The sequence below is a fragment of the Halichoeres trimaculatus genome, unplaced genomic scaffold (assembly GCF_033239565.1).
Source record: "Halichoeres trimaculatus isolate MK-OKI-2021-1 unplaced genomic scaffold, fHalTri1.1 fHalTri1_scaffold_2, whole genome shotgun sequence".
Classification (NCBI taxonomy): domain Eukaryota; kingdom Metazoa; phylum Chordata; class Actinopteri; order Labriformes; family Labridae; genus Halichoeres; species Halichoeres trimaculatus.
In genome coordinates this window covers 36238272-36251897 of record NW_027437180.1, presented here as the reverse complement: position 1 = coordinate 36251897, position 13626 = coordinate 36238272, and the positions used below count along the sequence as shown (strand labels likewise).

General features: G+C 42.1%; 1 protein-coding gene across 3 annotated transcripts in view; it reads right to left on the bottom strand.

Moving 5' to 3' along the window:
- Positions 1-13291, bottom strand: part of ube2o (ubiquitin-conjugating enzyme E2O) — a 55637-nt gene extending 42346 nt beyond the window's left edge. For all 3 annotated transcript variants that reach the window (XM_074687815.1, XM_074687823.1, XM_074687806.1), the window contains exon 1: positions 12779-13291. In XM_074687815.1, coding sequence (XP_074543916.1) covers positions 12779-13222 — 444 coding nt within the window. In that variant the 5' untranslated portion in view covers positions 13223-13291. The remainder of the gene's footprint in view (positions 1-12778) is intronic.
- Positions 13292-13626: the final 335 nt, after the last annotated feature.

The following is a 13626-nucleotide window of genomic DNA, read 5'->3' as shown; positions in this document are numbered from 1 at the left end:
TAATGTTGACGGTGAACAATCCAGATGTTATTTTTGTCTTCTATTTTCTTGAAATAAGATAGTTTTCCGGTCATTGTCAGTGGAATGTGGCTCATTTATTACAAGAAATAAGACATAAGCTGTGTCCTTTACACCTAGAATTGCGCAAAACGTAAAAATTTGCAATAAAAAAATGGTAATGGAAATTCCACATTTTCGAAAAACCACTCAAATTTGGATAAAAAGTTTTTACATCTCAGGAGGTGATTTTTCAGAAGTTTCGATATTGAAGTTTCTCACAAAAAGTGCTATGGAAACACCTTTTGTGCATAAACGTCACGTTGTCATAACAACGCACCTCCCTCACCTCCTTCTACGTGTCCACTGCCAAACAAACGGACTCTGGCAGGACGGCTGTGAGCGGGTCAGACAGCAGTAGGAGGGAAGGGTGGATGTCTGTGTGCGTGAGTGAGAGTATGTGAGCTGGAGATGATGATCTTCATTCAGTGTTTTGTTCGTGCCTGTTATGAGTTAGCTTGATCACGGTCGACAGTTTGAGCAGTGAGTAAAAACACTAATGTTCAAGAATTGGCATCATCATGAGTGCAGTGTCCAGACAGACATTGTGTTTTTATTTACTCAAGTTGTGCGCAGTTAATGGAAACACCAGCAAAAAAGTGTAATGGAAACACAGCTTGCACTTGCTTAGATTTCAGCTTTTGCTGTTTGTGAATGCAGCCGCCTATCACACCTATCTAACAATTTAATCCAGGTGTAAGTGTGTTTTCCTGGTTTGATTTTCCAAATCTACTTATCCTAGCTGCCTGAGCTTATGAAAACCTCAACAAAACACTAAAATATTCAGTTTTCCACATGAGGAGCACTGCTTCCCACAACGACTTCAAATGATGTCTGAGCTTGACTAACAGGCACGATGAAACAATAACCACACAGCCCCTCTTCCTCAGGAGAGGGGGAGTATAAAACCTAAGTGTCTGAAGATGAACCCTGCCTCGTGGAGCCCTGTTGGTTGCTTTATTGTGTGCGTTCCTGCACCTGACAGGCACCTGCTGGAGGTGGTAACTCGGGCTCTGCTGCTGGGTGGGCCTTGGCAGCAGCTTCGCGTCGCAGATTACACCAACGTCTGCCAGCCTAACTCGAGCACCTGCAGTCGACTCGTGTGCAAACAGCGCTGAGGGATGCGTGTCAATAACCAACCATGCACATTTGGAGGGAAAAGGACGGTTTTAAATATTTTAGAGTGGCTGTCGATTTGGCCGTGATTTTGGCATACGAAGCCAGATTCCTACAGCCAAGAGAGGCAGAATAAAATTTCAGATCTTGTCTTGGAAAAGCATCCTCTCCATCATCACATCACATCTTTGAAATGTGCAATGTGGAGGGTGAGCACAGATCAATATGATGATTAAAAAAGGGAAAGTCTGCAGACTGAGTCTGACAGAAAAAAAGCTTTAGGTGCTAAGCAAATTAACTCGTGTGGAGCAAATAAATAGAAATGTGATCACAGTCTGCTCAGAGGAGGAAAGCTGCAGTCACTGCACCAGTGAGGACTGATTAAACCAGACACTAACAGTGTTTGCTGTAAATTACTCGCAGTTAGAATATATTAAAGGTGAAGGAAACAAACATGTTCTGTATATTTCTGCCTTCATTTCTTCACAGAAAAAGGCTTCACTGACCATGGTTCATTCCTTAAAGAGAACATATCATGCTGATGCCTAATTTAATACTTACATATAAAATAATGAAGTTGAAAACAAGACCTTTCACCCCCTGAATTTTCAAAAAATGAGATATTGTATTTTTTCTGATATCCTAGAACGAGACTTGATGCCTCTGAAAATAGGTCATTGACATTTGGCCGCGAGATTTCGACCTTCGCGACGACACAAGGATCCTTTCTTTTTATTGGAGTAATCTGATAAAGCAGCTCCTCCTCTGTGATGTCAGTTAGTCACACAACCGCCACCGAGGGATACACCCACCAAGAGCCGACTGACTGAGTGCTGGATGCAGGGACTCTGCTCTGCTGAGCAGCTCGGCTTTACATGGTGAATTAGCAGTTAAAACACTGTAGTTTTAGCAGACGTGGTAATACTTGTGAGACTGTGATATTTGCATACTTGTTCTGACCTGCACTGTGAACCTGGACCACAATAATGCTGCGGTAATAACATAGTGAGGAACTGACGGTAGAGGCGATCTTTAGACTACACTTTCAGCATGATGGATAAAACAGACAGAGAAAAGTGAAGGAGCAGGATGGAGCCCTGTTATAGAAATAGTTTATTGGTGAAGTCTGCCTATATTTCCACGTATAAACTATACATGTTACAGTACCGGTTTGACTCACCACACTGAAGCGTCCTGAGATGATCTGTGTCCAGGTGGATTTTCTTCCTCCTGAGCTGCAGAACCGTCCGGGTCTGACTCAGGGTCCAATGCAAGAGGACGTATCCTACACTCTGCCATTTTATTAGTGCTATCAATGCCTTACGGTGAAGTTTTGGCAAACAGCAAACTCGCTCGGTCTGCTCCATCCAATATGGCGATTTTGTAAATACTGCAATGCTGCAAAAACCGCCCCCTGGCTCTACCCCCTCTGCCCCTCTGATAGAACTGACCAATCAGAGCACAAAGGGCTGTGACGTTGGGAGGTTACTGGAGGTCATTCTCGAAGCGGAGCGTTTCAACGAGATCTTCAGAATGGCCTAAAATGAGGATATTGAGAATGCTATTGTGGGGCAATGAAGGAACTAAATGACTTGTACTGAGGGCAGAAATGCTTTACAGGCACCCTAGTCTGGCATAGTGAAAAGGAGAAACAAGCATGATATGTCCCCTTTAAAAGTGTGATCTTGCAAATACTGGAGTAAAGTGAATCTAGAAACAGTATTTCTTTCAGCACTTAAGCTGAACCATGTCTTCAGGGCGTAATGATGCTGCGATCTGAAAGACAATATCAGCTTTGGATCTTAAAAGCATCTCTGTGTGCAGTCTCACAGCTGAAATGTTTCTGAAAGCTCAAACCTGGATGTGTTTTTTTTTTCTGTGATCGTGAGCAGCTGAAGAAGAAAATCTGCGCAGGGACATAAAGGTGGACTGACTCATTGTCTTCAAGGAAAGAGACGTTTCTACTCTGTGTGTCATCGGGGGTGAGATCAGGCTGCTGTGGTTGGTTGGATGAGGTCAGGGGGGTGGGCCAGGCTGACAGATGGGAGTCACCCTGAGGTCAGAGCATCCAGCACCCTGGACTCCTAAAAGGTGACAAAGGGATTGATGGAGTATTGGTGACATCATGCGTCGCCATGTTTGGATTACAGGACAAAGGGTGGGGGTCACACCGCTGTATACTGCCCATCTGCTGCTACAGCTGTAAAAAACCAAGCTGACTTCCTCTCCTCCTCCTATTGCCAACATGAGGCCCATGTTTCACCTTTAAGACCAACATTAATCAGTGTGAGTCGCTGTAGTGTGTCTGAAGGGAGAAGAAAACATCAACAACAGTTGCTGGAAATATCACTGCATCACGGGTTTCAGGGACTGAGAAAAATGCAGTGACCGTGCCTGGCTGTAAAACGTAATCATGCATGCCCAGCAGACAGAAACACCTAAAGACATAAAGGTCAAACCAGAGGCGCACTTATTCCAGAGCCTGATACCAGCAGCATCTCGCCCCAGTGCTGGTTTATGCTCCTGACTCCGAGCATGATGGGATTCCCATGAAGTGTTTAGTTTTAGTGTTTACATCTGAGTCGCTGTTGTTTCTGTTCCTCCTGTCAAAGCCACTATCAGGGGGCTGAACTCAGCAGAAATAGACAATACATAAAAAATTAATGAGATTGTATGATTGAATTTCTGTTCCCAATCATATTGAAGGATATTAAGCAGGATGGGCTGTTGGATTCAGGATCCTCTCTGCGAAATGGCAGAAAATGATTGAGATGTGCTCCCTCAATCATATTCCGACCCTTCCAAGACCCAACAGCTGTAATGCTGAACACTCGACATATTTAACAATAATTTATGTTTGGCTCTATTTTAAGATGATTTCAAACCAAAAGACTTCCAAACAGAAGACGTCGCTCCTGTCCTGAGCACACGTTCTTCTTGATGGTACAAGGAAACTATGTTAGTCTGTGTTTGCTATATGTTTGATGTTCTCATGATTGATGAGCTGTCTTGAGCTTATCTTGGAGTGTTGGGTCACATGTTCATGTACAAACAGAGCAAAGATCTTGAATGTCACACTGTATATAAACTCTGTTATTCTGAATAAGACGCTATGCTCTGCGTGTCCTGACCCACAACATGCTAGCAACAGCGTGGCTAAACAGAAGACGGAGGATCTGGTATGAACAAAGACCGTTAGGTTACGGTGGCTTTATAGGCCCAAAAGGCGCATGTATCCTGTAGTTAGTTTGGATGGACCTTGGTTTGTATTCAGACCTGCACTGGAGAACCACGAACTGCACCAGAGTTTGTTTGGAAGCAGACCGAGACCACCTCAAAAAGTGGGTCTGGGTCCGGTTGTTTGGTCTGCACCAGGGTCTATTCACACCTGCATGAAAAGTCCGCACCAGCGTGGGAAACGAACCCTGGTCCGTTTAAAGTGGACCAAACAGTCCAGGTCTGAATACTTAGCCTCCAATCCTTTGTTTCCTAATTCTCAGCCTTGCAGGTTTAAGACTTCGATTGTCCCACTTATCTCATCTGATCACTGAAATAATCTGTCTCCTAAATATGGATGGGTACCAAATCAGGTACTTTTAAAGGTTCTGATCAAATTCTGTCAAAAGTACCGGGTACACTTCCTTATGACTGTGAGGGAGTGGAGGAATAGTCGATTTTCCGTGCTGGACATGAACACATCATTGCAAGGTAATACACTGAAGAATAAATATGTTACATTGAAAAAAATATATATTTCATTATTAAACAAAGTGATATTTTTTACCACATGAACACAAAAAATAAAATACCAGTATCGATTGCCAGGTACCGGGCGTCAGTGCCGTATCGTTTCAAATGTGGTACTACTACTCCTGAATCTAAATTTGCTCTATGGCTACACATCGCCACCTCTCCAAACGATTGTCCAGTGTCTTTGCATATTTCGCCTGAAATGATCAGGCATGCGCGATGTCTGCCTCTAAACAGCTGAAGGCGCTGTAATCCTGCCGTTAGTTCCTGAAATGGTAGGGTATACCTCTATTAAAGTCAACACTCTTTTGGGCTGTTAACCTTGACTCATGCATACCCGCTAATCTTTTTTTTTTTCATATATCACTGCTAACTGTTCACTGATTATTCGAATAGTGGCTTTGGTTTATAGTTACATCTGGGGATGGGACCTTTCACAAAATTTACGGTTTCGGTTCTCATCACGGTTTTGTGGTTCAGTTTTTCGGTTCAGTTCCGTATACATTGCTGTTGTTTTTAACACCTTTATTTTTACCATATACCTGAATAATCCACTGTTAACAGATTGTTTTGAATTAATTCTGCCATGTATAGTCATGAAAAACCCAAAGAATGAGGTTGTTTCCAATTTCAAACATCATTAAAGCTGAGTGAAAAAACTTTGTTCTTAAAATAAAATCATTTTTAGGATTTAGGATTTGTAGGATAAATTATAACAAAATCAAAAACCATGGTTGAAACTGATACTTGGTTAACCACTCTACGACCTGGATGGAAACAGGCACAGGGGATATTTTGGTGGCAGAATGGGTGGAAGGGGAGTCGATACAGCCGCTCTACCTGACAAAACCCATTGTCCAAAAATCTGGCCTCATCTTTGCAACGTCAACAAATATTGTTAAAGGCTTCTGGCTTCACTTCTGTTCAACAATGGGAAGTGGCGACACATCTTTTTAGTTATTAAACCATAGTTTTTCCTGATCATGGTCTTTGTTAAACAAACAAGCTAAAAGACATACATCACATGTCCGACATGTAATCTCTGCATTAAAAACAGACTGCTGTTGCTGTTGAAATCTAACCAAGCAGGTGGTGTCTGAAACAAAAACAGAGATCAACAGGAAGATAAAAAAGGCAGAAGATAAATATAAAGAATCCCCTGGAGTCTCCCTGTTCACTCCACAAAGACTCACACTCAATCGGTTTTACGATCTCATATATTTCCCCATTGAAAGTAATACGATTCATGTAGCTAGCTGAATCAACTGTGCGTGACTCCATGTGTCACTAACTAAACGGTATCAGCTTTTAAACGTCCTTTTTAATGTGACGGTGGATTCATGGAGCGGCAGGCAGTTGAGAATTTACAACAAGCTGCAGCTTCAGGGCTGAACTTTAAAGCGGTTTATCTGAGCGAGCAGAAACAGGAAGTAGTGCTGCTCTCATACACCTGAAGAATAGAAACAGAGAGCAGGAGGAAGCTGGAGTTTCATATGAAGAGCGAAAAGTAACATCCGTCTGCTACCAATCAGTCTGTCTCATCACCACCTCTCCTGTCCAGATTTCACTCCATTAAGTCTTCTTTCATTTCCCCTTACACTTTTAAGATCCAGGTGATGTTTTCAATTAGTATTCAGGACCTGCTTGCCAAGTTTCTTCCCCACATCTTTTCCATCCACTTTGCAGTTCTTTCCTACGTTTTCCCCTCCTCACGGTGCCGTCTCTCTCTGCAGTACAGTCAGCAGACCTGCTGCACTTTCCCTGTCATCATTATTACTGCACAACCTTCTCCACCTGCTCCGTCCTCAGAGTCACAAAGGTAACTGCTCCCAAAGAGGAGACTGTGGTCTGCATCAGCTCCCAGCACTTTGAGGAGGTCACAGCAATGCATACATTAATGTTAGAGTTCCCCAGTGATTGATCGCTGAGGTACATCCCTGACCTGGTTGCGTCCCTCTGCTAACTACCTGCTGCAGTGCTTCACTGTCCTTGAATGGAGGTATCAAGGTTGTGCTGCAGCAACAGAGCTCCCAGAGGACGGCCCAGTGCAGCAAGTTAAACAAAGTGAAGCATCAAAGTGGAGAAAGAATAAAGAAAGCGTTAGTTCAATCAAAGAGTGGTGATCATCAGAAGTGTTTGCTCCCTTCCTGATTTCTAAGACTTTTGTATATTTGTCACACTTAAAGTGATACTCTGGGATGGAACAAGTTGGGTCCTATCACAAGGTTTAGAACTAGAGCCTTATTTAGCGGTGTTTTTGTGTGAAAGTAACGCGCTGAAAATTCTCTAAATAAAGCATGAATGCAGACCGATATCAGATTTTTTAGGTGGGAGTCTGTTTATTTGTGTTTTTGGTCAAGTAAAATATGGCCCCGTCTGAGTGCAGAGGAAACCGGCAGAGGAGCAGGGAGGGGGTGTTTGGTGCGAGCGCCCTGGGCTTCAGCTGCACAAAAACACTGCTGTAGGGGTAATTTCTGCCCTAAACCTTGTGATAGGACCCAACTTGTTCCATCCCAAAGTATCACTTTAAAGCTGGGAGCGAGATGTATCAGGATAGGAGTATCGGATCAGGACTCTGGATCAGCAGAAACTCAAAGTCAAATGACTCGGACTCGAACTCAGGGGCAAAAATACCTGGGGACATCCCTGAAACTCACAAATCATTTCATTGAACATCAAACCAACAGTCAAACTCAAGACCTCAACCTCCAGTCCACTTGGGTTATGCAACAGGAGAAAGATACAAAACACACCAGCAAATCCACCTCTTGGCTTAAAAAACAAAACAAAATGAAGGTTTTGCTGTGACATGACCAAACAGAGGTGGTTCATGCTGCAAAAACTTCTAGTCATGGATGGCATAACCAGTTATCCCTCCTTCCCTGAAATCACTGTAACTGCAACAACTCTGGTTTTCTTTGTCTCATCGTAAAATTTGTTTGATTATCTGAAGAATGTAGAGCCTGACCGATTAATCGGGCCAATTATGCCTGTCACCGGTTAATCAACATCATCATCAGTGTAGCCGATTATAAAAAATTTTGCTCCACGGATATTCTGTCGCTCCTGCTCCTGTGTGTTGGGCTGCACACTGCCAAAGTGCCCCGCCCCTCCTTCCACCATTATGTAATGTAAAACTATTGACGTTTAAACGTTGCAAAAGTTGCTTTTTTTGTGAAATAAACAGAGATAAATGCTACTGTCAATTCACACATCCACCATTATCTAATGTAGGACTATAGAATAACATTTTAAAGTTGTGTAAGTTGCTCTTTGTGTGTTTACAGTTTGATTTTTATTTTACTTACTGTGTTTAAAGTTTGACTTATTTATTTAAGGTGTTTACAGTTTGACTTTTTTATTTATTCATCTGTTTACAGCTTGTTTTTATTTATCATTGGTTAACACTACAGCTCTTATGTTGACAGTTTTATAATTAAAGTTCCTTGTTTTAATTTAATAGTGTTCTGTCTCTGACTTGAATCATATGGGTATTATAATTTGTGTTTATATACAGTATATATCCTGTGTGTATCAATAAATTTATTATATATATCAGCCGATTTATCGGATATCGGCTTTTTTTTTTTTTTTGCCCCCTAGTATCGGTATCGGCCCCAAAAATCCCAATATCGGTCGGGCTCTAGAAGAATGTGACAAAATGCAAAAATATAAGAAATCACGAAGGAAGAAAGTACTATTTTTCCAGCACTAGCTGCCATGCTTGTTAGTCGGTCTCTGCTCGTCTACAGAGAGGCTTTGCAGGAAAGTAAATGAGCCATATTTCTCACAGCTGGGTCAAAAACAGCAGAGAAACTACCAGCAAAGCAGCAAAGAACAGCTGATGTGACTCTTACTGGCCCCCTCACTTCCTGTTGTATAGATTTCTCAGGTGAAATAACATTGATGAATCGATGAAGTCTTCAAAAGAGCACTTCAGGTTTCAAGGCACTTCGAGCTTTCCTGTACTGTCCCTCATTAAAGAGGACAAGGGTTGACACACCACAGGTTTTATGAACACATCTTGCAATGCTTTAGTCAAAATAAGACTTTTTGTGTTGCTTTTGGTGTCTTTGTCTACCCGCCTCACACGGATCATCTCTGCTGGGAGTGTGTGTGTGTGTGTGTGTGTGATGTCCAGATTATAACATTTTTTAGAGCCTGCACGATACAGATAAACTTTCTTTCAGCAACACGTCTTTCAGTCACCTCAGCATGAACAGTAACAACAGCAGTTCATGGTTTCATAATGTGGTGATAAAAAAATGAGCAAACACTGAATGCAGCAGGAAAGATGCTGCTTTAATAACGAGGAGAGAAGTCCTGACACGTGTGTCAAATTTTAGGACTCAGTTTCCCCTCCACTGATTGCTCCTTGGAGGAAACTTAAAAAGCCAGAAGCCGCCCGCAGAATAAATATGTCATCATTTTAAAGAAGTATAATCTTGGAGATCTGCAACTTTGCACACTGCAGGAAGTCGTCATGAATTATTGATTCAAATCTTCACCATGCTCTCAGGATATATGCAACTAAGACAGAGCCTGCTGAGACCGGGCGTGTGGAGCGCGCTGATAAGCCAGCTAGAAGTTACGTCGTTGTAGACACAAACCCACAATCCACAACAAACTCCAGAATACAATCCCTGCATGGGCACACAGGCAAACACTAGACTCTTTGGGGGAAAAATGACAAGTAATGACACAGCAGTAACAGTCCTGGTGGTGTGTAAACACTGCAGGCTTTGTTCAGCCGAGCCTTTGTTGTGGCAGAGGTTGAATGACACTCAGACCAGAACTTTACTCATTTAGCCCAAAACACAAAGCGAGGAAACAGAGGCTCTCAATCAGGACTTCTTCTGGTCTCATCCTGGGTCTGCATAGCAAGCCTGTGTGAGCTTTTTCTTTTGACGCTGTGACATGTTTTAACAAAGGACGGGGGCGATCTAGAGCCTCCTGAGAATATAAACAATAAGTGTTTTCTAAACAGATTGAAAACCTGGTTGTAGAAAGGAAACAAAGATAATCTGTGACACCTAAAACCTATTAGAGCTGAAGCGATTCCTCGAATGATTAGAGGTACTCGATTACAAAAATTACTCGAGTAATTTTCTCCGCCTCGAGGAATCGTTTAATTTTAAAAAAGATCAAAGAGTGGTATTTCAAATAGAGCTGAGGCCGGATTAAGAGAGTTTTCAGACCCCTCAAGCTACCTCTTATACAAAATAGCAACTAGCAACAAATCTAGCTTCTTTTCTGGAGTTCGGAGACTAATGGGTCATTCTACGAAACGGGTGCCATTTGGGTCCGCAGCATTTGATGAGATGTACAAGGCACAAAAAATGTGTCAAAGTGTGTTTACAAATTTTGGCGCTACCAAAGCAAGTGCTCTTCTTACTGTATCAGAAAATTCTATTTCCTAAAGAGAAAATTTTTCATTTAAAAAATAACTGCTCTTTAAACAAAAATGTATTTTATCCGATTACTCGATTAATCGATGGGATTTTCAGTAGAATACTCAAATACTAAAATATTCGATAGCTGCAGCCCTAAAACCTATAGCTATTTTTCTTGACACATTCTTGTCTCCCAAACTTTTTCTTTGACTTTAAGAAATTACATTGAAATCAGTCACGCTCAGCGATTTATCAAAGAAAAGGCAAGAAAATCAGGTTAATTTTTGACTGCACCAGAATTTTTTCTAACTTATAATCTAACTTTAAGCCTATATAATCTTTTAATGTCGTATCTTTAAAAAAAAAAAAAAGGGGTTGGGACTCTGTTGTGTGTGGGGCCAGCTAACCAGAAGTTACTTCTGTCTCATGTAGAAAAAATAATCTATTTAAAGAATATTCAATCTCCTTGAAGTGAACCGTTTTTTTCTAATGAAATAATTCCTTTATGTGAGTTTTAAGGACAAAAAGTAAAAATCTCGAAGTCACAGCTGTCAACATGTGATTGTTTGGGAATTTATGGATCACAAAAAAGCTAATTGAAGGTGACCCTTTGGCTTTTTGTGAAGCAAGCAATTACTCCAGAGAATAAGAGAAGGATGATCAATAATGACGAATGGCCACAGCCCTAAAAACAAAAGAATGCTACACAATTTGGACAGGCAGCTGTGTAAGGGGTTTAGAAACAGCTGATGGTTGAAATGTCTTGTTTTAATGTCAGAGCACTTCAAATTGGAGAATATGACTTAAACCATTTTTTACACTGGATGCATCCGAGATATAACACGCTGGATGTCACAGAATTTCCTGTAGTTAAATCTTGATAAGACTGAGGTGATGATTGTCGAATAATGTCACATTAAGTCCCTCTATCACAGAACATTGCTGCCAGGTGTAAAAATGTAGGCGTCATCTTAAGGGCTGCAGCTATCTATATTTTAGTATCCAGTTTTCTACTGAAAATCCCATCGATTAATCGGGTAATCGGATAAAATACATTTTTGTTTAAAGAGCAGTTATTTTTCAAATAAATATTTTAACTTTAAGAAATAGAATTTTCTGATACAGCATGTCAATAGGAGCGCTTGCTTTGGTAGCTCCAAAATTTGTAAATTCCGTTTCGTAGAATGACCCATTAGTCGCCAAACTCCAGAAAAAAAGCTAGATTTGTTGCTAGTTGCTATTTTGTGTAGGAGGTAGCTTGAGGGGTCTGAAAACTCTCTTAATATGGCCTCAGCTCTATTTGAAACACCACTCTTTGATCTTTTTTAAAATTAAACGATTCCTCGAGGCAGAGAAAAATACTCGAGTATTTTTTGCAATCGAGTACCTTGAATCATTCGAGGAATCGTTTCAGCTCTAGTCATCTTTGACGAGCACCTCGGGCTGAAACAGCGTGTCAAACTAGTCGTACGTTATTTCGATTACTGTAACTTTCTGTACATGCAGATACCGCATTACTGTTTCTTTTACTGGCTCCACATAGATTTTAGAATTGATTGGAAGATTTTATTGCTGACTTTTAAAGCACACCCTGGACCTGGTCCCAGGAACATTTCTGGTCTCCTCAGTCTATACATGCCCGGACATAACCTGAGGTCCTCAGCCAAGGCTCTGCTTGTTCTTCCAAAAACAGTGCTGAGGACCAGGAGTTAAGATTAAAATACTTAAAATGCTGCGTCTACCTTTAACCTTTAATTGTATTCATTTTGTGGAGGGGGGTGTAGCTTTTATATCAACCTCTACTGTTATTTCTGTGGTTTCAATCTTGTATCCTCCTTACATTTCTCTATTATTGCTCATTTCTACTCTGTCACCCTTTTTTGTAAAGTGCTATATCAACAGTTAGTCATTATCATTAAATGTCATCTAATCTAACAGAGGCTATTGAGGTGTAAATGTAATTCTGATCAGAGTGCAAATGGGAAATAATAAATTCTGATAGCTACCGGCTGATAAACATGTTTTATTAATGTCTGGTCCCAGGCCAAGTCACACCCAGCTGAGAAAAAGAGGAGCTAATCAATGTGTCCGATTCCTAACAGGGACGAGCACCTGCCAAAAGCTGAGGAAGTGTTACCTGCTCAGTCAGAGTGTGTGTTTGATGTACCAGAGGATGTACGGACACAGTTTAATGTATAAACTAAACAACACAAGCAGAGGAGCATGAGGCTATGAGCTAAACTGCTAGTTAGCATGAGTACCTGGAAGCTAGCCAGTTAGCGAGCTAGTCTGTCTGTTTCAGTCAGATGGATTAGATGAACATTTCCTCTGACTGGCTAACAAGTCGACTGCATCTCCTCCAAACACCTCATCACTCGGTTACAAACAAAGCAGCCCTCATGTCAGGCCAGGGGCTGCTGGGTGTCAGTGTAAACAGTCACACTTTAGCCGGTGTGTGGTACCTTTGTCTCTCTGATGTCCTGCTTTCCTCCTTCAGGGTACCACTGGACACGAACAAATCCCCTACCAAGAGGCCGACTCGGGGAGTCCACAGCGCTCTCAGTGTCCGAACCGCACGGGACTCTTCCTCCTCCACCTCCTCCTCCACCACCGCCGCCGCCACCGCCTCTCCCTCCGCCATCGTCGAGGTCCGAGTCTGAGTTAAAATCCTCCTCCCCGTGGATCATCCGTACGAGGCCAAAGCGGACAGAGCCGCGATACCGCCCGGAGACCAGGTCATGGGAGAAGAGCAGCCGCTGGGAGCCGTCCGTTGTGGGAGACAGAGCCATAGAGAGGGGCTCCGAGCCCGGGCTGGCTGCTGGAGAGAGGCCCGGGAAACCTGCAGCTGCTGTCGCTTCAGCTGCGTCCGTTGCGGCCGCCGCATCCGATGCTACGGGCTCCGCCATTGCTGCTGTTGTCAGGGAGTGATGCTGAAGCGCGAGGATGACGGTTGAAGCAAAGAGTTGCACGTGTGTACGTCGCCACGGAATGCTGCGTAACTAGCGCAGTGTGGCAGCGTCATGACGTCGTACCCCTTTTGACCACTGAGCGGCAGTGTGGGCCACAAACTGATAAGTGCTTGCTCAAGTGAAAAGATTCAAGTCAGTTATAAACATTCATATATTAAATAATCTTATTCAAGTCAATTATATCAATATAAAGATAATACAAAGATTTTTTTTAGATGAATAAGATCTAAAGTGTATTTGTGAAGCTACCCTTGGTCCTGTTTACTGGTTTTTAGTATTTTTTTATATTTTTGGGTGGATTTGGGTAAATTGGATAGCTTCAGTTAACAGCCCAGTGTTAA